General features: G+C 43.8%; 1 protein-coding gene across 1 annotated transcript in view; it reads right to left on the bottom strand.

Moving 5' to 3' along the window:
* Positions 1–1,028: 1,028 nt before the first annotated feature.
* The window catches only part of LOC125462029 (zinc finger matrin-type protein 4-like), a 363,061-nt gene continuing 337,242 nt past the window's right edge, over positions 1,029–26,847 (bottom strand). Inside the window, exons 7-8 of the mRNA XM_059653003.1 lie at positions 19,061–19,454; positions 1,029–8,159 (exon numbers count right to left, since the gene is read on the bottom strand). Of these exons, the coding sequence (XP_059508986.1) occupies positions 8,118–8,159; positions 19,061–19,454 (436 nt within the window). The 3' untranslated portion in view covers positions 1,029–8,117. The remainder of the gene's footprint in view (positions 8,160–19,060; positions 19,455–26,847) is intronic.

Genomic DNA, 26,847 nt, shown 5'->3' with positions numbered 1-26,847 from the left:
TCACTCTGTTTTCCCAGCTTGGTTCTATTACCCCTGATACTTTTACCAACACAAGTGTAACAATCTATGTTTGGAAGTTTTCAGGTGACCTCCAGTTATCTTTTCTTGTGGGGGATGATAATTTTGAAATTCCCCTCACCAATGTGTGTCCATTTTATCACCCCTGAACAGACTTGCTTTAGGTTTAAAACCATACTACCTCTCCACTAGAGGAAACTGTTTTCTCTAAAAACAATGTAAACTCCATTAATAATCTCATTCACATCAATTAGACCACTCTTTCGCCTCCTACACTTTTAGCCAAAGTGTTGCAGCATCCAACACTAAACATAAGAACCAAAATGAAGTCTATCCAGGACTTTATATAGCCATGTTACCCCTTTGTATTCTGGGCCGCTTGAGATAAATGTCAATATTTTACAAGATATTTAAATTATTTTTTACATTTGCCAATATCAAAGGCAAAATGTTTAAATACCAAAATTGTTTCTTTATAACTTTTCGCACAATCAGCCAGTCCTTTCCCAGAAATGACCATCCCCAGTCCCTGTAATAGGATTGATTGGGTAGTCTCTCATCAATTGTCTGTAAATGAATGAAGTTGAACTCCTACATATTTTGAATTCCATAACTACCCTCCACACAGAAATAGCCTGATATTCACTGGGAGATGTTGCTGTAGTTTTGTTCATGAGTTCTGTTTGCTTTGGCTCATGACATGTTTTCTTTTGAATAGATTCTGTAGACTGTTTGCTGCATAGCAAGTGGTTTAAACTGACCCTGCTTCCTGAGTAAACAGATTGCTGCATTATTGGTTGTTTGATGGAAATCCTGACCTTGTCTCCAACTTACTGGAACAATGGTGTCACTTGCTTAAACCCCTGATTGCTGAGTGTTGTGAAGGGCTCAGTTAAAATGTAATCAACCCAGAATTAACCACTGTCAATGTTCCATATGTGATTAGAAAGGGAAGACACACAGAGATATTAAGAGACTTAAATAGAACCAAAGTAAATCAATAATTCTGATTTCGTTTCAGAGCAGAACATATTTTATTGTGAAAGTAATCTAAATACCTTTGTAATGGAAAATGAAACAGGTACATGATTGAAGGCTTGTTTTCAACTTGCACTCTCATGAGACCACTGTGATATTTTATGCAGCTATAATGGGAATATTTGCTTCCAGCAATATTTTTTATCATTCATTATTCAAAAAGGAAATATCATAAAAGTTTACAAAATGGATTTTGATCAATACCCCTCACCCCACACCATCCCCCACCAGAAAAAATTTAATTTGACAAAACTATGACTCTTAAGGGAAATGAATATATTTCATAGTTGCTACTTTGAAATATCTGAATTACATAAAATGACTTGAATGTTTCATTTAGTGGACACATTTCTTGGAAAAGATGGAGACTGGCTTCGTGAGATAATTGGAGAGACACAATCATTCTGACTCCAGTTTCTGAGAATTGTCTCCTATCTCCGATTGCAGAAGTGTATACTTGAAGGGAGTTCAAGACCCAAGAATGGATGGGTTATGGTTAGGGGGTGTATGAAAATGTTTCAAAATTCCGATCTCTGCTTTTGGTTTTTAACAAAAGCAGGACAGAGAAGGAGTATGGGTAACCTGCTCAGAAAGATGCGAGTTGGACATTTCAATATTCTGATAAGGCTGTGGGCCTCATATTTGACCTCCCTTCTCAGTTCAATCCTTGCCTCACATCTAAATGGACATCTGCAGGGAAAAAGGTAGGCAATTTTTCAGCACTGTCAATGGATCAGGAAGAATGTGACTACTGCCTGCAGACTAAGCTGGTTCCCACAAGCTGCAACGGGACACTCCTAGGTCAGAACTCTGTTCTTGGATCTTCCTGAAGATAATACCCCCTATTTCTGCCACTGCCACTCCTGGTCCCCAGGATCACATTCCCAAATTCCATGAGGGAAGACAACTTCTGATAGTCATGTCACATTTACGAGCAATTCAGAGCCCCAGGTTAATGCTGTGGGAACATGGGTTGAAATCAAATTCATTTCATAAATCTGGAATTGAAAGCTAGTCTCAGTAATGGGTGATCATGAGACTATCATTGTTTGTTGTAAAGACCTGCTTAATACCCTTCCGGGGAGGAGATCTGCTGTCCTTACCTGATTATAGCCTGCATGTAACTTCAGACCCACAGTGATTTGGCTGGCTCTTAACTGCTCTCTAAAATGGCCAAACGATCCATACAGTTCAAGGCAATTAGGGGTGGGCAACAAATGTCCCTGCCAGTGATGCCTACATCCCATGAAAGAATAAATCCTAAACCATGCACCACTCATCCACCCACCTTGCAATCTCTACAGTAAGGAGCAGGAATACACTTGCAATAGGAATCAGGCCTTGTCAATCAGATTGCCTCCCCAGTAGGGAGTCTGGAGAGTAAAAACATGGTGTGGTTCAAATTTCACACACCAGAGCACTGTCCCACTCTCTCAGGGTCGGCGTCAGTCCTGAGCACTGAAATTCTCAACTTCCCACTCATTTTCTTTTGGACCAAAGCTTGTCAAGGAACAGCTAAAATTCTGTTTGGTGTTCAAAACAAAAAGTGTTGGGTAGCTCAGTGTTTCTATTGACTTCAGCTATTATTGGATTTGTGCAACATCTCTGATGCCCCACAACTATAAATTTCCACCATATCAAGTGAACATTTTGACGGAGAGCTGCAACAGCTTAGAGATAAGGGTTTGAGCACTTAGTTGTTGTTTTCATAAGGGATTTTTCGAAGGAATTTCAAGGTATTGAATGCTTGATTGTATTGAGGAGAGTTACTTCCTTTCAATATTGGAAGCCTCAATAGATAGATAATTCAGATTGCATCCTGACAGAAAGTAAAGTTAGGCCTATGCTGGATAATATGTGAGTTGGCATGGTGAGAGCAAAGGGGTGTGGGTGGAGTAGTGAGAGTTGGCATTAGTTAACATTAGTGGCCTAGTGCATTATGGGATTGATTGGGGCAGAGAGATTTGACAGGGCATGGGAGATGGGTGGAGGACCATAGGTGGTAACAGAGATATGGCTTGCCATGGAGGTGGATGGAAACTGGGGCACAGGCTGGCATCGAGGGCGTTTGGGTCACAGGGATGGTCACAGAGTAATAAGTGGCATTGATGGGCACAAATGGGGAATGGGGAGACAGGGGAATTACAGGAGCAGAGCTGGAGGGAAGCTTCAGTCTCAAGCCCAATGCTAGAGTGGTTTCTGTCCAACTTACCTCAGGGTCTAGGCCCGAAACATCAGCTTTTGTGCTCCTGAGATGCTGCTTGGCCTGCTGTGTTCATCCAGCCTCACATTTCATTATCTTGGATTCTCCAGCATCTGCAGTTCCCATTATCTCTGATACTATTTTAACCTCACTGCGAAGTCTCTTCCAGGGATGCCTAACCTGAAGAAGTTACCCTCCTCCCTCCGGACCAACCTCAGGGAATCTCTCTCCCATTGCAACTCTCTTGTACTCTCCATCTTCGGTCCACCTCCCCCTCTCTCCCTATTTATTCCAGTTCCCTCTCCCCATCCCCCTTTCTGATGAAGGGTCTAGGCCCGAAACGTCAGCTTTTGTGCTCCTGAGATGCTGCTTGGCCTGCTGTGTTCATCCAGCCTCACATTTTATTATCTTGGAATTCTCCAGCATCTGCAGTTCCCATTATCTCTCTTACCTCAGGAACTAGTAGCATCCCCTGATCTTCCTGGGTCACCCAGCCTGAATCTCAAAAACCATGCCCCGTCCCCACCAGCTGAAAAGATAGGCAGCACTATTTAATGATTCAGTTCATGGAGCCAGGACCTCCCCCCATCTCTGGCTTGTGAACAAAGATCGGGGCTTCTAGCTTCCACAATCCATGGTCTCCAAAATCTGATTTCATTGGCGATGTCAGATCATTGGAACAGCCAGCTGTCTCTGTGAACTCTGCTCTAATTGCATCACCACAAAAAGGAGCCATGCTGGGTTCGGGGCTTGAACTTTGCATCCCTGACTTTGTTGTTTTACTAAAATGCAATACCTCACCTTTATCCAAATTAAACTCCACTTGCCACTCCTCAGTCCATTGGCCCAATTGATCAAGATCTCTTTGTAATCTTAGATAAACTTCTTCACTGTCCACTAGGCCACCAATTTTGGTGTCATCTGCAAACTTACCAACCATGCCTTCCACATTCTCATCTAAATCATTTAAGTGATTCGTGAGAAACAAAAGTGGAGTCTGTACTAATCCCTGTGGAACACCGCTGGTCACAGGCCTCCAGTCCAAATGACAATGTAGGGCATGAGTTGTATTGTTAATAAGGCATTTCACAAGCTTCAGTCCTCTCTGGGATGTTGGTTATCTCAGTTGGCAGGGCAGTTGGCTTGTGATGACAGAGTGATGCCTACAATTTGGATTCAATTCCCGCAGTGGCTGAAGTTACCGTAAGGTTATCCAGCCTGCCCCTCACTCGACGTGTGGTGACCCTCAGGTTAAACCACCACCAGGAGCTGTCTCATTCTGGTGAGAGAACAAAGCAATAATCCTCTGGGAGGATGGAGCTTTTACCAAGCTCCTTTCATTGGCAGCTTCGTGTAGGAGAAAACTCACCCTGCTGCCTGGCAGATACATGTAAGATGCAGTCAATTCCTCCCAATATGAAGCTAGGCCTTGCCAGACTCCTAACATGATCCTGCCACACCTCACCACTGGCCACCTAATTCAGACCCCTATAAGATTCCACCATTTAAATCCAAGAGAACCACGGGGCTAACAAAAAGTGGGAACTGAAGGAAATTAGGATAGCAAAAATGTTGTACTGGAGAAATTAATGGGGTTGAAAGTGAATAAACTCCTTGGCCCTCATGCTGTACACATGGGAGAGCTGAAAGAGGTGGCTGTAGAGGTACTGGATGCGTTGATGATCAACTTCTAAAATTATACATGTTTTGGAATTGCCCCTGTAGATTGGAGGGTAATAAATGTAATGCCATTATTTAAGAAAGGAGAGGATAGAAAACCTGTCAGCCTGACATCTGTAGTAAAGGAAATGTCAACATCTTTTATAATAAGATGTGATAACTGCACACAGAAAATAATGGTAAGGTTTGCCCATAAGGTGGGCACAGTAGCTCAGTGGTTAGCACTGCTGCCTCAAATTGACCTGGGTTCAATTCCTGCCTTAGGCGGCTGTCTGAGTGGAGACTGCACATTCTCCCCATGTCTGCCTGGGTTTCCTCTGGGTGCTCCGGTTTCCTCCCTCAGTCCCAAGGTGTGCAGGTTAGATGGTAAATTGCCCATTGTGTCCTGGGATGTGCAGGCATAGGTAGATGAGCCATGAGAATGCAGGGTTACAGGGATAGTCTGGGGTTGGTATGGGTGTGATGCCCTTTGGAGGGTTGGTACAGACTTGATGGGACAAATGGCCTCTTTCTACATTGTTGGATTCTCTGATGGCTCAGTCAACATTGACTTATGGATGGAAAACATTTTTGACAAGGCTGTGAAATTTATTTGAAGATGGAACTAGAAGATTACAATGAGTGGATGTGGTGTATTTGGATTTTCAAATTTTTGTGAATGTCGAACACTGGAGCTTATTACGGACTAAGCCAAATTACAGAACAAGGAACTTTGTGAGGTGATACATTGGCAGAGATTGAGAACTAGTTTACAGACGGGAAACAAGGAGTAGGAACAAACAGGTAATTTTAAGGTTGGCAGGTTGTGGCAAGTCAGGTCACACAATGATGAATGTTTGGGTCCCAGCTGTTCACAATCTAAGTCAACAATTTGGGTATGGGGTCCAAATCTAATATTTCCAAATTTGGAAATGACATAAAATTAGGAAAGAGTGGGAGCTGTGGAAAGGATGCAAAGAAGCTTTATAGGCATTTCGACAGGTTGAATGAATGAACAAGACTATGGGAGATGAAATATAATGTGGAAACATATGAATTATCTCTTTTGGCAGGAAAACAGAAATTAAGAATATTTCTCAAATGGTGAGAGACCATGGAAGCGATATCCAAAAGAGCCTGTGTGTCCTTCTTCATGAGTCACTGAAAACTAACATGCAAGAATTAGGAAGGCAAATGGCATGTGGATCTTCATTAGAAGAGGGTTTAGTACAGGCGTGCTGAAGTCTTTCTGCAATTCTATAGAACCTTGGTGAGACCACACCTGGAATATTGTACACACTTACGGCACTTGCCATAGAGGAAGTGCATCAATGGAAGTGTAACAGAGTAAGCCCTGGGACTTCAGGTTTAACCTATGTAGAGAGATTGAGCAGACTGGATGTATATTCTCTTGAGTTTTGAAGAACGAGAAGTGATCCCATTGAAGTATACAAAATTCTTACAATGCTAAACTCTACAAGAACAATGTTTTTCCCTTGCTGGGAGTCTACAACCATGGAAAAAAGAGTCAAAATAAGAGGTAGGCTATTAAATATTGAGGTGAGGAAGAGATTCTTCACTCAGAAGGTGATGAATTTTTGGATTTTCGTTTCCCAGCGGGTGCTGGGGGCTGAGACATTAAGTATGCCCAAAACAGTTATCGATAGCTTTCTAGATACTGAAGGGATATGGGATTAGAGCTGGAAAATGACAACGAGGTGGACCAGTTGAATGGCAAGGTAGCTCGAGGGAATGAATGGCCTAGTCCTGCTCCTACTTCTGATATTCCTGTGTTTGACAGGGACCTGATCAGGGACTGGGAAGACACTGTGTGATGACATCCATTAAAAATGATACTGGTAGATTTGAAGGGATATTGGACAAGCGCCAAAAGAAATTTCATTGCATAAAGTCTCAGCCAGAAATGAAGATGACTGGGTAATTCCTTGTTCGTCATACAGCGTCATAACTAACTGGAGTTCAATTTGGATTATGTAACTAACCTGCAGTTGCCACATTCCGTTGGAGAAAAAAGTTCTACTTTTACCAGGAGACACTGCAGTAGTTCAGTCATGTTTAGCTGGAGTTTGCTGTAACTGTGTTTCACTGGGACCTTATCAAAATCAGTTTTGTTAGACCTGGCACATGCTAGAATTCCTACCTGGCCCCAATTGATCAGCTGACACTGAGGACAATAATTACTCCAATGTTTCTTTTCACCCAACATCTTTCAATGTTGAATATGATTAAAAATACTGCTTCACTGTTCTAGGGATAATTGCCTGGCGATCAAGGGAGCAATTCCAGAATGTGGGAATGACATTCTCAGAGAGAAAATACAGTGGATGTATTACCACCTGAGCTCCAATTATCCACTTCCCAATTTGGCAGAACCTTGAGTGGGAAAGCAAATGGTGTGATGTGCATTAGTTTTTCTGTTCTTTGTATTTTCACAAGATAATTATTGTACCAGTAAGTAGCATCTTTCAACAAATTGACAACAGCCACCAGTGGAGGGCCACTAGCCAGGTTGTACAAGTTTCACATAATTGGCAAGAAAGCAGAGGAAGAGGGAAATGAGGCTTTTCTTCTAAATGCAGTGAGTGGTTGTAATCTGGACTGCACAGCCTGAAAATGGTGATAGAAGCAAATTCAAAGTAATGTTGAAAAGGGAGTGGATAAATACTTGTGAAGGAGACATTTTCAGGGCTCTAGGAGAGGGGCTGGAGAACTGAATAACTCTTTCACAATAGCCACGATGGCCTCTTTCTGTGCTGTAAGACTCTATGGTTGTTTGGTAGGCAGTTTCCTAATATTGTCGTTAATAATGGATGTTCTATTGTACAAAGACTCAGACATCAATCACTACTGGTTTCATCAGCAACATGATACAAATGACTGAATTTTCACGCGAAGAGTAAATGCTTACTTCACCTACCCAATGAGAAAAAAATGCATTTAGTGTGACCTGTACATTGTAGGTTAAAGATTGTTTTTGTTCTCAATAAATCAGTGTTCAGCCTGAAGTTCCTCTGCCCTTACTTTTCCCTCGTCTCTGCTTTTGGGGCACAGTGACACCCCCCTCCCCCCGTATCACCTCCATCCTTGGGAAGAAGTTTCTTCAGGGCTTTAGAGTCATCGAGACATAGAGCGTGATTCTCCTTCATCATCCCTGGTCCAAGGCAGTTGCAGTGGGTTTCTACTGATGGTACGAGCAGCTCCCAACTGCTGTGGCCCGAGGCTGCAAGACACAAGGTGAAGTTATTTCAATGGAGGTGCCAGAAAGTTAGGGAAGGAGTTGGCAAAATGCATAGGGCTGAGACTTGAATCGTACAGACGGGGTTCATTCCCAATCATTACTGCTGACTAACTCAGTGGTTGATTGTCATGGCTCAACATCATGTGACTATCAGAAGGTAGAAGATGAACTAGAAAGACTTTAGGTCTTTTCACACCTGGTGTTTCCTTTATTTCCAAAGCAGCTGAGCTGTAATTGGCTGTGGGTGGGAACGGGTTTGGGGGGGGGTGGTGTGGGGTTGCAACTTGCATTTGTATTCATTCTTGGGGATGTGAACACTGTTGACATGGCCAGCATTTATTATCCATCCCCGATGGCCCTGGTGAAGTTAATGGTGGGCTGTTTCCTCGCATTGTTGCAGCATGTATTGAGGTTCGGCCACAGTGCTGTTACAGTGGGATGTGGGCCCAGCGACTTTGAAGGAACAGTGATATATTTCAAATCAGGATGGCATGTGGCTTGGAAGTGAACTTGCAGGTGGTGGTGATCTGATGTACTGTTGCCCTTGTTCTTCTGGATAGCATAGGACAAGGGCTTGGGAGATGGAGATAGAAGAAACCTTGACGAGTTGCCCTTTGAAATTAGCTTTTTTTTATAACTAGTGATGGTTATGGTTGCCGATCACACTTTAATGATCCTTCCAAGAACATAGAGGTGAAGGAGCAATAAGCTTAATGCTCGCAATGCTTCTCTCAGTGGATAAAATTGGCAAAGCCACTACAGTGCCAACCTTGCCAAGTTCTTTGTCCAGAACTGGACTCTCTCCAATAGATCACTCTGTCGTCAACGTTGCCAGGATGATGACAGGAACCAAGATGAAGGGCAATGGCTGACCAGTGCCTCATGGAGGGTGACAGAGGGATTTATTTTTAGCTTTCAAGCAGGCTGACCATCAACTGTGGTCATGACAGTCAGGAAACAAGGATATGAATAAAAAAGTCAGCAGAAGAAAGTGTGAAGCTTGTACAAGGACTCTTTTATTGAGGCAAGGTGTAAAGCATCTAAAGCGAGGAGGGCATTTTGGCTGTTCTGGCCTCTTGTGTTTTTCACACCACAAAGTTTGACACCATCGTCACAATTATCCACATACAGATGAGAATAGATCCCTGCTACAGTAAGTCTTCATCCATTATTCAATCGATTGATGCTTGTATTGCAACGACACTGTCTGGAATCTGTCCAGTTCCCAAATAACAAGTCTCTAATCTTTCCCATCAATTAACCAAAGCCTACTTAGCAACAATGTGATCAACTTACAGAAATACCTCGCTGACCCAAATTTCCAATTGTTGCCAAGATGAGAATCATTCTGGACACAGGAAGGATTGGAATTTGATCTGGAGGTGAATATAGCATTTATATAGCACTTGTTAAAAAGAATCCAAGACATCTAGTGAATCACTTAAGAGTCAGACAGCTGTTTGTAGGCAAACATAGCCACTGGTTTTCTAACAGCACAATCCCACTCGACTGTAAGTTAGGTTTTATTGCTATTTGTTGGTCCCCTTACTCATCGCTCTGCTGGGCCGCTGTCTTATAGAATTAGTTAATGGTGCAGCTCAGAAAACCCATCCTTGTTCCCCTGCAAACTGCCCTACTCAGTCCCCTTCCCTTTCTTTGTATTCCTGCTATTTTCTTTCCCTTTCTGTACTAATCCCTTGCTAACTCTGCCCTTCAATCCTCATCCCCTTCTCTTTCGTTATTTTATTTTTTTTAATTTCACTAATGGGATGAGGGTGTCACTGGCTAGGCAGCATTTATTGCCCATCCGTAGTTCATAGTCAACCACATTGCTGTGGGTCTGGAGTCACATGTAGGCCAGACCAGGTAAGGATGGCAATTTCCCTCCCTAAAGGACATTAGTGAACCCGATGGGTTTTTCCAATAATCGACAATGGATTCATGGTTATCATTCGATCCTTAATTCCAGATATTTTTATTGTACTCAAATTCTACCCTCTGCCCACTCCTAATTACCCAGAGGGCAGCTCAGAGTCAACCACATTGCTGTGGGTCTGGAGTCACAAGTAAGCCAGTTTGCTTGCCTAAAGGTTATTAATGAATCAGATGTATTTTTCCGGCAATCAACAATGAATTCACGGCCATCATTAGACTCTTCATTCCACATTTCTTTTTAATAACTGAATTCAAATTCCACCATTTGCCATGATAGGATTCGAACCTGGGTCCCCACAATATTAAAAGAAGGGGGCAGTTAGACAAAGCCACAGAGCTAGCTGCCATCTGCCAGACCTATCGGCTCCCAGCTCTCGATTAACCTGCTCCTGTACGGGGTTATTTGTGAGGCAACCTTAGGAGAACTGTACGCAGTACTGGGCTCTACACCAGTTGCTGAACACAAGCGTGCAGGTCCAGCAGCCAATTAGGAGGGTAATAGTGTGTGTTATAAAGTGGAGGGTGACCACACCATCCTCCCCTGAGAACTAAAACTGAAATGCCTGAAGAGCCCCTCACCTCATAATCTGTAAAAGGAGTGTGAAAAGTGGTGTAACCTGCCTCTAAACAACTTCTATTGGTTAAATAAAATAAATCTCTGACACTCACTTTGAAATCAACAAGAACAATTTATTTATCTAACTCTAACAATGAACAGATTAACTAAACTATTGGCAAACTGAATAAATTCCTTCTAATTACTAACTATTCCCACATAAAGCAAGATTCTAGTGGTAAAAACTGAAAGAACTGCAGACACTGTAAATCAAGAACAGAAACAAAGTTGCTGGAAAAGCTCAGCAGGTCTGGCGGCATCTGTGAAGGAGAAAACAGAGTTAAGGTTTTGGGTTTGGTGACCTTTCCTCAGAACCCCTTGGATTTCCACTTATATATATATATATATATAAAAAAACGAGTTTTGTCTCTCAAAATTATTGCAGGTTACATGACCTCTGGAAAGTTCCGTGCTTTTTTCTGTCAGCAATATTAACTGGTTGTGCCATTGGTTGTGTTATCATTTAAACTGGAGTGAAGAAGGATGAGGGGTGACTTGATAGAGGTGTACAAGATGATGAGAAGCATAGACAGATTGGACAGCCAGAGACTTTTTCCCAGCGTAGAAATGACCATTATGAGGGGGCATAATTTTAAGGCGATTGGAGGAAGGTAGAGGGGAGATGTCATAGGTAGGTTCTTCACACAGACCGCAGTGGGTGCATGGAGTGTGCTGCTGGCAGATACATTAGGGACATTTAAGCAACACATAGATGATAGTAAAATGTAGGGTATGCAGAGAAGTTTGATCTTAGAGTAGCATAATAGGTCGACACAACATTGTGGGCTGAAGGGCCTGTACTGTGCAGTACTGTTCTACTTTCTAAATGGTGCTTTCTCTAAGACATAGAGGAGGCTGTGAGAGTCAGTGATTCTCTCTTGAGAGCTGGGAGCTATTAGGTCTGGCAGATGGCAGCTAGCTCTGGGGATTTTTCCAACCGCCCCCTTCTTTTATACCCTTGATGCTATATCAATATTTCTTATAATAGGATTTGTCCTATGTTGTCAAAACCATCATATGCATCCCAAACCAGCCCAGCTCGTCTCCGCATTCCTAACCCATTCTTCCTCTCACCTATCGCCTCCTCCGCACCTCCATTTCCTACCTACCAACCTCATCCCACCTCCTTGACCTGTTCGTCCTCCCCAGACTGACCTATCCCCTCCCTATCTCCCCACCTATACTCTCCTCTCCATCTATCTTCTCCTCTACCCATCTTTGGTCCGCCTCCCCCTCTCTCCCTACTTATTTCAGAATCGTCTCCCCATCCCCCTTTTCTGATGAAGGGCCTAGGCCCGAAACGTCAGCTTTTGTGCTCCTGAGATGCTGCTTGGCCTGCTCTGTTCATCCAACTCCACACTTTGTTATCTCTATATTTAAATTTGATTGGTTTTTGGGTTCTAAGCACCTGGTTCAAATTGATTGGCTAAATTCAAAAATCTGTTGTCTTGGTAAAAACTGCTGCTTGGCCTACTATAACTGTGTGGCCCCTTGATACAAATGTTTTAATTTGGCTCCTCTTTGTGTACTTGCAAACTTTCAAGCTGCTGCTCACAGACATCTATTTTAAATCTCTAAGCACAGAAAAAGGACATCATCTTTTAAAGGGACCATGCAATGCTTCCCGAACCACACCCCATAGCATTTTACAAACAGCAAATTCTAACTTCCTACCTCCTAATCCATAAGTACTCTATCTAACTTCTCAACATATGTTGGCCTTCAATGCTTGAATACAGCAGCAGGGAAGCCTTGCTGTGGGTCTACAAAGCCTCGATAAGATGATGCTTGAAGTATTGTATGCCCTATTGCTCTCTTTACCTCAGAAAAAAATATACTTGCCATCGAGGGAGGGCAATGAAGGCTCACTAGACTGATTTTTAGGTTCGGAGATAGTAGGAACTGTAGATGCTGGAGAATCTGAGATAACAAGGTATGGAGCTGGATGAACACAGCAGGCCAAGCAGCATCAGAGGGGCAGGAAAGCTGATGTTTCGGGCCTGAACCCTTCTTCAGTCCTTTTTGTCGTCGTATACCACCCCACTAACTTCTGAATACAACTCATCACTCCTCCAGGGAATGTCCACGGAGGACGGACAGGTCAAGGGGGCGGGAGCAGGTTAGTAGGTAGGAGATGGGGGTGGGCTTGAGGTGGGAGAAGGGGATAGATGGAAGGACACGTTAGCGTGGTGGGGACGAGCTGGGCTGGTTTTGGGATGCGGTAGGGGTGGGTTTGTTGCATGAGGAGAGGCAGTGGTTGGATTGAGTTGACTAGGCCTGGAGAAAGTCAAGTGACAAATGACAGGTTCCTCATTGAAACATATGAAACTCTAACAGGGTTGAACTGATTGGATGTAGGGATGACGTTTGAATTCTCTACCACAGAAGGCAGTAGCGACCATGTCACTGAATGAGAAGCTGGATAGATTTTTAGAAGCTGAAGGTGTCAAGCAGCATGGGAATAGAGCAGGAGCACGGTGTTGAGAGAGAGGATCAGCCATGATGACATTGAATGGTAGAGACAGCTCAATGAGCTAAATGGCCTGCTCCTGCTGCTATTTACAACGGTTTATAAGACGGTCATCAGTAGATCAAATTGAAAGTCAAGAGAAACTGATTTGCTCGGAAAATGGCTACAATGTGCAACTTGCTACCAACAGGAATTGGTTGAGGCAGTTAACAGGAAGCTGGATAATCACATGCACGAGAAAGGATATGTAAAAACTGTAAAATTAGAAGTAACAGGGAGTTTCTGGGGAGCATTAACACAAGTATGAACCAGTTATGGTGACTGACTTGACGCTGCTGTAAACTGTATGTTTTATCAGTTCATTCATTGGATAGGTGTGTCGCTGGTTGGGCCAGCATTTATTTATTGCCCATTTCCATTTGCCATTGAGAAGGTGATGGTGAGCTGCCTTCATGAACTGCTGCACTGGTGCACCTGTATGGCCATTGGGAAGGGTGTTCCAGGATTTTGACCCAATGATGCTGAAGCAACAATGATATATTTCCGAGACAGGATGGTGAGAGGATTGGTGGGAATCTTGCATAAGGTGACAATCCTATGTATCCACTATTCTGGTCTTTCTAAGTGGTGGAGATTGCAGGTTTGGAAGGTGCCATAGAATGCACCTTGTTAAGTTGCTGCATTTCATCTTTTAGATAGTACACATGTTGCCACTGTGTGCAGTGATGTATTTCAATGTATGTAGGTGCTGTTGTCAAGAGCAAAGAACAAAGAAAATTACAGCACAGGAACAGGCCCTTCGGCCCTCCAAGCCTGCACTGATTGAGATCCTCTGTCTAAGCCAATCATCTATTTTCTAAGGGTCTGTGTCCATTTGCTCCCTGCCCATCCATGTACCTGTCCAGATACATCTTAAAAGACACTATCGTGTCTGCATCTACCACGCGACGCGTTCTAAGCACCCACCACCCTCTGCGTAAAGAACTTTCCACACATATCTCCCTAAAACTTTCCTCCTCTCACTTTGAACTCATGACCCCGAGTAATTGAGTCCCCCACTCCGGGGAAAAAGCTTCTTGCTATCCACCCTGTCTATACCCCTCATGATTTTGTAGACCTCAATCAGGTCCCCCCTCAATCTCCGTCTTTCTAATAAAAATAATCCTAATCTACTCAACCTCTCTTCATAGTTAGCACCCTCCATACCAGGCAACATCCTGGTGAACCTCCTCTGCACCCTCCCCAAAGCATCCACATCCTTTTGGTAATGTGGCGACCAGAACTGTGCACAGTACTCCAAATGTGGCCGAACCAAAGTCCTATACAACTGCAACATGACCTGCCAACTCTTGTACTCAATACCCCGCCCAATGAAGGAAAGCATGCCATATGCCTTCTTGACCACCCTATTGACCTGCGTTGCCACCTTCAGGTTCTGGACCTGAACACCCAGATCTCTCTGTACATTAATTTTCCCTAGGACTTTTCCATTTACTGTATAGTTTGCCCTTGAATTTGATCTTCCAAAATGCATCACCTCGCATTTTCCTGGATTGAACTCCATCTGCCATTTATCTGCCCAACTCTCCAGTCTATCTATATTCTGCTGTAATTTCTAACAGTCCCCTTCACTATCAGATACCCCACCAATCTTAGTGTCATCAGCAAACTTGCTGATCAGACCACCTACACCTTCCTCCAGATCATTTACATATATCACAAACAGCAGTGGTCCCAGCACAGACACCTGTGGAACACCACTGGTCACAGGTCTCCAATTTGTCATTGATTAAAATGTGGCACAACAATACTGAGCTGCTTTTATCCTGCATCATCCAATGATTCTTAACCTTGAGGTACTTGAAATATTCACCAGGTGAAGAGCTTGATAATTTTCCATTCTCCTGGCTCACCATCCTTCATATTGGTGAAGACTGATGGAATGAAGAAATAAAAGTCGATAATTTTAACTGAACTCCCTGGATAGAGAAACTCACCCTTGGTCTTTATTACAGATGAGGCTAGAGGTACTACACTGCAACATTTCAGGTGCTGAGAAAGGGCCGACTCAGCAATACACTCCCATTGCCCAGGATCCTAAAATAGAGATAGTAAGAACTTTGAATGCTGGAGTCAGAGACACCACAGTGTGGAGTTGGTGGAACACAGGAGGCCAGGCAGCATCAGAGGAGCAGGAAAGTTTCCATTTCGGATTGGGACCCTTCTTCAGAAATTTCTGAAGCCTGTGTTCCTTCAGCTCCATACTGTGTCATCCTGAAATGGAATTGTTCAGATTAGATTAGATTCCCTACAGTGTGGAAACAGGCCCTTCGGCCCAACAAGTCCACACCGCCCCTTTGGAGCATCCCACCCAGACCCATCCCCATCCCCCTCTAAACCCTCCTAATTTGTTCCATTTCTCTTGTCTGTCCATCTTTTCATCTGAATGTGCTACACTTTAATGATAAATGCAGAGCCAGAGGCTGTGACATGTGACCTCCAGCAACCTGTTGCAGTCAATACTGTGTCCTGTGTACCTTTGAAAGAAAGGGAGGGAGTTCTGTACCCAGAAATAAGAGCCTCAGTGAGTTGGCTGAGAACCTTTCTTGTTGCATTCTCTTGTTTAGCACAGATATACCAATTACACAACAAGGATTGGTACAGCAATAATGTGGGTTCTTTATCTGAAGATCAACTTATACAGACACCGTGGTAATTGGGAAGCTATTTGGAACATTTCTGATTTGTTGGACTGGTACTGTGCTCTGTCTACAGGGAACATTGCTTCATACATCACACTCTGTCTCCTGGCAGACAGTGATGAACAACAGCTTAAGATACACCCCCTTAAAGGTACAACACCACACTTTCATAGATTACGACAGCACAAAGAGACAGAGGCCTTTCAGTCCATCTTGTCTGCACTAGTCATCAAGCATCTGTTCACTCTAATCTCATTTCCCAGCACTGGGCCTGTAGCCTTGTATTCTATAACATGTAAGGTGCTCATCTAAGTGCTCCTTAAATGTTGTGACGGTGCCTTCCTCTACCAAACTTCTCAGGCAGTGAATTCCAGATTCTTAACATCACTTAAATAATCTCTCTCTGAACCTCCTGCCCCTCGTGGAGATGAACTACTGCCTTCACACTGAGAATATCCTCCATCATACTGTGTGCTAAAGTCTTCTAAACGGGACACACTTTGCATAAATCTAGCAACTCGAGGCTGGGCATCCATGAGACAGTGTGGGCCATCAACAGTTGCAGAATTGTACTCCAGCACGATCTGTAACCTCATGGCCCGGCATATCCCCCCACTCAACGGTTACCATCAAGCCAGGGGATCAGTCCTGGTTCAATGGAGAGTGCAGGAGGGCATGCCAGGAGCACCACCAGGCATACCTGAAGATGAGGTACCAACCTGGTGAAGCCACCAAATGGGGCTACTTGTGTGCCAAACAGCGAAAGCGGCATGTGATAGGCTAAGATAACATGGTGTGAAGCTGGATGAATGCAGCAGGCCAAGCAGCATCAGAGGAGCAGGAAGGCTTGACGTTTCGGGTTGGGACATCAAGCTTTCCTGCTCTTCTGATGCTGCTTGGCCTGCTGTGTTCATCCAGCTTCACACCGTGTTATCTCAGATTCTCCAGCATCGGCAGTTCCTACTATCTCTGTAGCCGTAGGCAGAGCTAAGTGATCACGTAACAAACTCATCAGATCTAAGCGCTGCTGTCCTACCACATCCAGTCATGAATGGTGGTGGACAATTAAATGACTCACTGGAGGAGAAGGCTCCACAAATATTCCCATTCTCAATGGCGGAAGAGCCCAGCACATTCGTGCAAAAGATAAGGCTGATCTGATTGGATTTGATTTATTATTGACACATGTACTGAGATAATAAAAAGTATTGTATTGCTTGCTAACCATACAAATCATGCCTTACATGAGTACATCAGAGTACTAAAAGGAAATGCAGAATATAGTGTTACAGCTAGGTGCAGAGAAAGATCTACTCTAATATATGAGAGGCCCATTGATAAATCTAATAACAACAGCAGAGAAGCTGTTCTTAGATTTGTTTATCCATTCACAGCAATCTTCAGCCAGAAGTGCCGAGTGGATGATCCATCTCAGCCTGCTCCAGTGGTCCCCAGCATCACGGATACCAGTCTTTAGCCAATTCGATTCACTCTGTGTGATGTCAAGAAATGTTTGGAGGCACTGGATACTGTAAAGGCTATGGGGCCCTGACCACATTCCAGCAATGGTACTGAAGATGTATGCTGCAGAACCTGCCGTTTCCCTGAGCTAAGCTGTTCCAGTACAGCTGCAACATTACATCTACTTGACAATGTGGAAAAATGTCCAGATATGTCCTGTACACAAAAAGCAGGACAAATCCAACTCAGCCAACTACCAGCCCCGTCATTTGACTCTTGATCATCAGTAAAGTGATGAGAGATTCCATGAGCAGCGCTATCAAGCAGCACCTGCTCGGTAATAACCTGCTCAGTGTCGCCCAGTTTAGGTCATGCTCTGCTTCTGACCTCATTACAGCCTTGGTTCAAACATGGACAAAAGAGCTGAATTCCAGAGGTGAGAGCCCTTGTATTGAGGCTGTATTCAACCGGGTGTGGCATCAAGGAGCCCGAGCAAAACTGGAATCAATAGGCATCAGGGGAAAACTCTCGCTGGTTGGAGTCATATCTGGCACATAGGAAGATGGTTGTCATTGTTGGACATCAGTCAGCTGAACTCTAGGATATCTGTGCAGGGGTTCCTCAAGGTTGTGTCCCAGGCCCAACCATCTTCAGCTGTTTCTTTAATGGCCTTCCATCCATGATAAGGTCAGAAGTGGGGAAGCTCGCTGAAGATTGCACGATGTTCAGCACCATTCGTGACTGCTCAGAGATTGAAACAGTCCATGTTTAAGCGTGGCATGAACTGGATAATATTCAGGATTGGGCTGACAAGTGGCAAGTAACATTCGTACCACACAAGTGCCAGACTATGAACGTCGCCAGTGAGAAACAAGCCAATGAACACACCTTGACATTCAGTGGTCCATTACTGAATGTCCAACGATCAGCATTCTTGGGGCTAACATTGCCTAGAAGTTCAACTGGACTCAGCACAAAAGTACAGTGGCTACAAGAGCAGGCCAGATATTCCCAGGGTAACTCACCTCCTGATTCTCCAAAGCCTGTCTACAATCTACAAGGCGCAAGTCAGGTATGGGATGGAATATGCTCCACTTGCCTGTATGGGTACAGCTCCAACAACGCTCAAGAAGCTTAACACTATCTAGGATAAAGCAGCCTGCTCGACAGACCCCACATCCACAAGCATCCACTGCCCCCACCACCGATGATCAGTAGCAGCAGGGAGTACTATCTACAAGATGCACTGTAGAAATTCACCAAGGATCCTTGGACAACGCCTTCCAGACCCGTGACCATTTCCATCAAGAAGGACAAGGGTTGTAGATACATGGGACCACCACTACTTTCAAATATATCGCTGTTCCTTCGCTGTCGCTGGGTCAAAAACCTGCTATTCGCTCCCTAAGGGCATTGTGGGTCAACCTACAGCATGTAAGCTGCAGCGGTTCAAGAAGGCAGCTCAGCACCACCTTCTCAAGGGCAACTAGGGACTGACAGCAATGCTGGCCAGCCAGCCATGCCCATGTTCCATGTCTGCATTTTAAACTAAAGACTGCTTGGTCACTAACACTTTTGGTATTCCAACAGCGATTATCCTTCAAAACCATTTCGCTCACTACAAAGCTGTCTTGAGATCAGGAAAGGCGCAATAGAAATGCAATTTATTTCTTTTTATGTAATACCTGTTGTCTCTTACCTCTCCGCAGCCTGGGATGAATCCAGACCAGGTTCCCTGGTCTTCTCCCCAGCCTCGCACAGCTGCCCCCCAGCAACTTTTCTCTCTCCCCAGCCTGGCCTCACAGGCCCCAGTTGGCCCCTCTTCACTGCCAACCTCCCGACGTTCTTCCCTGCTGGGTTTGGGCCACTGGAGCCTTGCGTCACTGCCTGCTGGATTGTCCTCTCCCTGTCTGGCCCTGCCATGCAGTTGGCAGCCAGGCACCACGCCCCTCCAGGTTCTTTTCTCTCTGGACGGCTGCCCGTCGCAGCTGGTGACCTGGGCCAGCTCCTTGGCATCTTCCACCCGTTCCCCTCGGCCTCGCACCGCAGCTCGAGCCATTGCTTCTGACCCTCCACTGTCCTTCGCCTCGTCACTGTGTAACAGCGAAGAAACCAATAAAGAGGGAACAAAGGTGATCAGATGTCAGTAAAAAAAAATAAGAAGTTAGAAAATCAATACCTTTCATGTACATTACCTCAAATTACATCGTGCCTAAAGCACCAGCAGAGGCTATTCAGCCCAACTGGTCCATGCCTGCCTTCAAGTTACCCATGAGCCTTAGACTATCCCCCTTCATCGTGCCCTATCAGAATGTATTTCTATCTTTTTCTCCTTCTTGTATTGATGATACTATACCTTTAAGAAATTAATGCTTTTTCTTTTTCTTTGTGAAGAGCGATTGTGGCACAGGTGATGGGCAGTTTTCTCCAATGCCAGTAAACAGCTTGTGAGGCCTTGGGGTGGTTTTTTAAAGTTGGAACAATAGAAGCAGGATTTTTAGTTTTGGCTTTTTAGTAGCAGTTGCTGGGGTATTGAATCTTGGTTTGGAAGCTGTAGTACACCACTACCTGCTACTCTCTATCTCAGAGTTTTCTCTTAATGTTTTTCCTCCTGGACTAGAGAATTGCCCCTGAGACAATCTATTTTTCTTGAATTTGCCTTTTGCCAAGACTGTGTTTATGGGCTGTTACTAGATTGGAACAGTTACTGTTTAGTGGTTAAATAAACTATTATTCTGTTAAGTTTTTCAACAGAATTGTTATTCCAATTTCTTCTTTCCTTTGTTGCATTTTAACTACAGTGAATGAATAAAGTACATTTTGCTTCAAGACTGATAGTTTGACCAATCAAATTGCATCTGGAATGCAATGCCTGGTACTTATCTTTAAAATAAGAAAGAGGCAGGGTTTTACTAGCTTCTTAATATGCATTGAGGGGGTTTGTTCTGGTCTATAACACCCTAAATGTAATATCCAAACATAGGATTGTTATGATCCATTGGGGTTGTGTGCCAAAAATTGAGCCCCGCTATTCCCAGGTTTGTACCAAATGTAATTATTGAAAGTACACACAATCCCCAATTTACCTGACTTTCTGACAGAGTCTGTTGGACAGAATGGACCATGTTTCTGTGCCAAAGAAAAGTTATTATTTATTAGAAGTTGGAAGTGTGGTGGAGGCAGATTCCATTTAGGCATTCAAGAGGGCATTGGATGATTATTTAAATTGAAACTTTGCACATGTGAGCAGGGGTAAAGGCAAAGGATTGGCACTGAGTCAAATGTTCAGAGAGCCAGTGCAGACACAATGGCTTAAAAGATCCTGCATGTCAGGCGAGCTATGAAAGTTCGGTCACATGGGATCCAGGGAGAGCTAGCTAATTGGATTCACCATTGGCTCAATGGGAGGAAGCAGAGGGTGATGGTTGAAGGTTGTTTCTCAGACTGATGGCCTGTGACACAGGGGTTGGTGCTGGGACCTGTGTTTTTTTTACGTAAGTGATCTGGATATGAATGTACAAAGCAATATTAGTAAGTTTGCAGATGACACAAAATTAAGACATAGCGTTGATATCGAGGAAGGTTATCAAAAATTACAGAGGGATCTTGATCAGATGGGGAAGTGGGCTGAGGATTGGCAAATGCAGTTCAATATAGATAAGCGTGAGGTGTTGCACTTTGGAAAGTCAAACCAAGGTAGAACTTAAACAGTAAATGGTAAGGTCCTGAGGGGTGAACAGAGGGACCCAGGAGTACAAGTACATAGTTTGTTGAAAGTGGCATCACAGGTGGACAGGATAGTGAAGAAAGCATTTAGCACGCTGGCCTTCATTGGTCGAGGCATTAAGTACAGGAGTTGGGACGTTATGTTACCGTTGTATAAGTTGTTCGCGAGGCTGCACTTGGAAAATTATGTACAGTTTTGATCACCCTGTTATAGGAAAGAGAGTTAAACTGGAAAGTGTGCAAAGAAGATTTACGAGGATGTTGCCAGGACTAGTAGGCCTGAGTTATAGGGAGAGGTTGGATAGGATAGGACTTTATTCCTTGGAATGTAGAAGAATAAGGGGTCTCCTTATTGAGGTGTATAAAATAATGAGGGGCATAGATAGGGTGAATGCCTATACTTCTTTTTCCCAGGGACAGGGAATTGAAAACTAGACAGCATAGGCTTAATGTGAGAGGGATAAAATTTAAGAAGGAACTGAGGGGCAACTTCTTCACACAGAGAGTGGTGCGTATATGAAAGGGGCTGCCAGAGAATGTGATTGAGGCAGGTATATTAGCAACATTTAAACAACATTTGGATAGGTACATGGATGGAAAGGGTTTAGAGGGATAAGGGCCAAATGTGGGAAGTTGGAACGAGCTGAGTGGGCACATGGTCAGCATGGACCAGTTTGGGCCAAAGGGCCTGTTTCCATGCTGTATTACTCTATGACTCCATGTCTCTAAGAGAAGACAGGAACAACTAAACAAATACAGCCACTAGCATATAACATTACTAACTAAAACTCTAATCTCCTTATAAACACCCCTTTACACATCCACACAGATGCATAAACAGGGCAAACAAATTATTGGTGGAGGTAAAGTTAAAATCAGCGATCTTCATTTCCTGATTCTGATATAGAGATGATCCTACTTCAGTGAACCAATCTCTTGGTATTCAGTTGTCTCTCTGGAAGCTTCCACGGGTTTGTGAGAAGTGCAGACTGATGGGTTCATTTGGAAGATGTCTTTGATTTATCAATTCAAAAGCCACCACTCACAGCAACTGTTGTTGTAAAGATAACTGGTTTTCTTCAGGATTAAGCTGAGTTTTGTTTTATGGCAGAGAACAGGCAGCTTTTGTTGAGAAGAGTAACAGCACATACTTCTGTGTATTTCTCTCTTTCTCTGTCTGTGTCTCTGAAACTTGTTTCCAGTTCCAAACTGCTCAGATATCTGAGGACGAATCAGCTTTAGTTGTAAACAATTCTGTAGCTCCTAATTCTCTGCATAATGCAGGAACCCATAACCACTAAGAAAAAGTTCACAATAGATCCACGCTATGACATTATGTGACAGCGAGCCTGGTAAATCTCTTCTTCTAAAACACATTTCTTTCTCATTGTAGTCCACAATTTCTAAAGACACTAAGAATAAAAAGACACAGTTCTTACATGACAGGATATTTGTACACTTACTGTATGCGAGTAATAGGTATATTTTGACGCTATTCACAACAAGCTCCATGTTCTCATCAGCCTCTTGGTAAACAAGTTTGCATTCCCTTTTTAGTTTATTAGTGACTATCCTATACTTACGGTCTATGGTTGTGGTCACTTAACACTTTCTGCAATTTACCATATTAAAGCTTTTACTTTCACAAAGGTCCAAGTTTTCTAGAGAGAGGTACAATTACATTCACTAGAAAGCAAAGTAGAAGGAACGTAAACTTGAGCAGGGTATACTTTATTGCACGTCCTCTCAGTTCCACAGTTGGACCCTGTAGCTCCCACTTCTGGGTCACCTGACCCACTCTCCTAAAGGGGCAGCACACACTCAACTACATACATAACAGGTACCCCAGCCTATTTAGTCGTTATTGGTATGTGAAACCTTTACGGTCTGGTGTCAAACTTGTGAATCTTTTTCTGCACCCATAGGGATATTATTGTGCTGCACGACCAAATGCAACCAGTGAGGAGGCTGCATTATTACCTGGTTCAGAGAACTGGAGGCTGAAGCCCCAATCTTGAGAATGAGAACACATAGGACAGTGATGTAGGCAATGAGGGTCTCACCTTTGGCTTTCCAACCTATGACAGCCCATGTCTCCTTTTGTCAGGATAGCGTGCTGAATGAGGTGTCAGCCAGGCTGGTCAGCAGCAGTCTTCCCGTGGGATCTAGGATACTGGGGATGGAAATGCCATCCACCGAGAGGGGCCGGTCAGCCATCCTCTTCTGGCTTCCCCCAGGCAACATCACTAAAATAAACAATCTGGTTATTTTACAACTGAGCTATGTGGAAGCTTCCTACGTGCAGATTCGCTGCTATAATTGCAATAGAGTAACTGTGAGTGCACCTCAAAAGTACGTCACTAGCTGGGGTAATGCCAGAGCAGTAGAAATGGTTCTTTCCAATTTAACTGAAAATCTGTCAATGTCAATAACAGATGGTTGCTTTGCAAGCTTTACTCCGATTCAGTAAGCTGGAAATCTACATCCCTAAGACTTCCTAGAGCTAGATAGCAGCAGAAACAAGTGACTTCCTACCTCCTACCTGTTAACTCTGTCTTTTATCATAACTTACAATTTTACAATCCATAATTGAACAGTCAGCTGACAGTCTAATTACAAGGCTCTGCACCATCTTTGCTCTGACTGAGTACACTTTCACTTCAGCTCACTAACATGATGTAATAACTCCACAATAATTGATTCCTATCTTTAATCTCATGTGGAGGTCTTTGATTTACAGAAAAGATGCAGCTAGTTACACTCTCTTGTTAATGTATCCTTTCTCTTATTAGTAACTGTGTAGATAAAGAACAAATTGATTGGTCTGATTGCAATATCTAACATGGACAGATGTGTCTCAGGTATTGCCTGAGATACTGAGCTGCTAATTGTGCATGACTGTTTAATTTCATTGATGGGATGCGATGGTTAAGGCCAGTATTTATTGATGATTTCTGGTTGCCTTTGAGAGCTAGTGGTGAGATTCTTTTTTTCAATTGCTGCAGTCCTTGATTGTGCTGTAAGGGAGGGAGTTCCAGGATTTTGCTCCAGTGACACTGAAGGGAAGACGATATGTTTCCCAGTCAGGATAGTGAGTTGTTCGGAGAGGAACCTTCATGGTCTTACTGGATAGTGGTAGTTGCCAGCTGTTGAAGGAGCCGTAGGGAGTCACTGCACATTGACTTGTAGCCGGGACACACCCCTGGCATTCTGGGTCAGTGATGGAGACAGCCATGTTTAATGTGGTGGTAGATGATGTGGACCACATGGTAGCAAGTGGAGGGCTGTTTGAATCACAGCCAACCAGGCAAGTGCATAGCATCCAATCACACTCCTGACTCACATCTTTTTCATTCATTCACTGGTCGGCATTTATTGCCCAGAGGAAAAATTAACATAACAGAAGAGTCACTGCTGTAGGTCTGGAGTCACATGTAGGCCACACCAGGTAAGGATGGCAGCTTAATTCTCTAAAGGGCATCAGCGAACCAGATGGGTTTTTCCATACAGGACAGGACGGTGGCTCAGCGGTTAGCACTGCTGCCTCACCAGCACCAGAGACCCACATTTCATTCCCTCGTCAAGCAACTGTATGTGTGGAGTTTGCACATTCTCTCCGTGTCTGCGTGGGTTTCCTTTGGGTGCTCTAGTTTCCTGCCACAGTCCAAAGAAGTGCACGTTAGGTGGATTAGCCGTGGGACATGTAGGATTGCAGGGATAGGGTTGGGGCAGGAGAGGTCGGGAGATGCTCTTTGAAGGGTTGGTATGGGCTCAATGGGCTGAACAGCCTCTTCAGTATTATAGGGATTCAATGATTCTAGGATAATTAGCAATGGTTTCATAATCTTCATTCCAGATTTTTATTGAATTCAAATTCCACCTTCTACCATGGTGGGATTTAAATCCAATCCCTAGAGCACTACTTTGGTCACTGGGTTAGTAGTCTAGTCAGAAATACACCCTTCGGTCCAACTCATCCACATGGACCAGATATCCTAAATTAAACTAGTCCCATTTGCTAGTGTTTGCTATTCATCTAAACCCTTCCTATTCATGTACCCGTTCAGATGTCTTTTAAATGTTGTAATTGAACCAACTTCTGCCACTTCCTCTGGCAGCTCATTCCACACACACACTACCCTCTGCATGAAGAAGTTTCCCCTTAGGTCCCTTTTAAATCTTCCCCCTCTTACCTTAAACCTATGCCCTCTATATTTGGACTCCCTCACCCCAGGGAAAAGACCTTATCTATTTATCCTATCTATGTCCCTCATGATTTTATAAACCTCTGTCAGGTTATTTCTCCAGCCTCTGATGCTCCAGGAAAATTAGCCCCAGCCTATTCAGCTTCTCCCTAAATCTCAAACCCTCCAACCCTGACAACATCCTTGAAAATCTTTTCTGAACCTTTTCAAATTTCACAATATCCTTCCTCTAACAAGGAGACTAGAATTGCACACGGTATTCCAAAAGTAACCCAACCAATGTCCTATACAGCCGCAACATGACCTCCCAACTCCTATACTCAATGCCCTGACCAATAAAGACACTTGTACCAAATGCCTTTTTCACTATCCTATGTACCTGTGACTCTACTTTCGCAGAGCTATGAACCTGTATTCCAAGGTCTCTTTGTTCAGCAACACTGCTCAGAACCTTACCATTAAGTGTATGAGTTCTTTCCAAAATGCAGCATCTCGCATTTATCTAAATTAAACTCCATCTGCCACTCCTCAGCCCAATGGCCCATCTGGTCAAGGTCCCATTGTACTCTGAGATAGCCTTCTTTGCCATCCACTACACCTCCAATTTTAGTGTTATCTGCAAACTTGCTAACTATATCTCCTATGTTTACATCCAAATCATTTATATAAACGATGAAAGGCAGTGGGCCCAACACCAATTCTTGTGGCACACTGCTGGTCACAGGCCTCCAGTCTGAAAAGCAACCCTCCACCATAACCCTCTGTCTTCTATGTTTGAGCCAGTTCTGTATTCAGATGGGTAGTTCTCCCTGTATTCCATGTGATCTAACCTTGCTAACTAGTCTACCACGAGGAACCTCATTGAAAGCCTCACTGGAGTCCATAAAGATCATGTCTCCACCGCTCTGCCCTAAATCCTCTTTGTTACTTCTTCAAAAAATGTAATCAAGTTAGTGAGACATGATGTCCCACGCACAAAGCCATGTTGACTATCCCTAATCAGTCCTTGCCTTTCCAAATACATGCAAATCCTGTCCCTCAGGATTCCTTCACAACTTGTTCACCACCAACATTGGGCTCACCAGTCTATAGTTCCCTGGCTTTTCCTTTCCACCTTTCTTAGGTAGCGGCACAATGTTACCCAACCTCCAGCCTTCTGGCGCCTCACCTGCAGGTTATCAATGACACAAATATCTCAGCAAGGGGCCCAGCAATCTCTTCCCTCATTTCCCACAGAGTTCGAGGTTACACCTGATCAGGGATTTATCCATGTTTACGCATTTTAGCATGTCCAACACCTCGTGCTCTGTACTATGGACATTTTTCAAGATGTCGCTATAATACCACTAGGCCATTGCCTCCCCTGACAATGTGTTCACTTCAGTTCACTGACGAATGTGATAACTCCACAATAATTGATTCCTATTTTTAACCTCATCTGGAGGTTTTTGATTTACAACAAGTTGGTGCAAATCTTCCCTCGTGATGATGGGCAGCCTTGTGGGAGCATCAGTTACTTACCATAGAAATCCTAATCTCTGACCTGCTCTTGTCG

This window comes from Stegostoma tigrinum, chromosome 20 (assembly GCF_030684315.1).
Source record: "Stegostoma tigrinum isolate sSteTig4 chromosome 20, sSteTig4.hap1, whole genome shotgun sequence".
Taxonomy (NCBI): Eukaryota; Metazoa; Chordata; class Chondrichthyes; order Orectolobiformes; family Stegostomatidae; genus Stegostoma; species Stegostoma tigrinum.
This window is presented reverse-complemented; position numbering and strand designations above follow the sequence as displayed.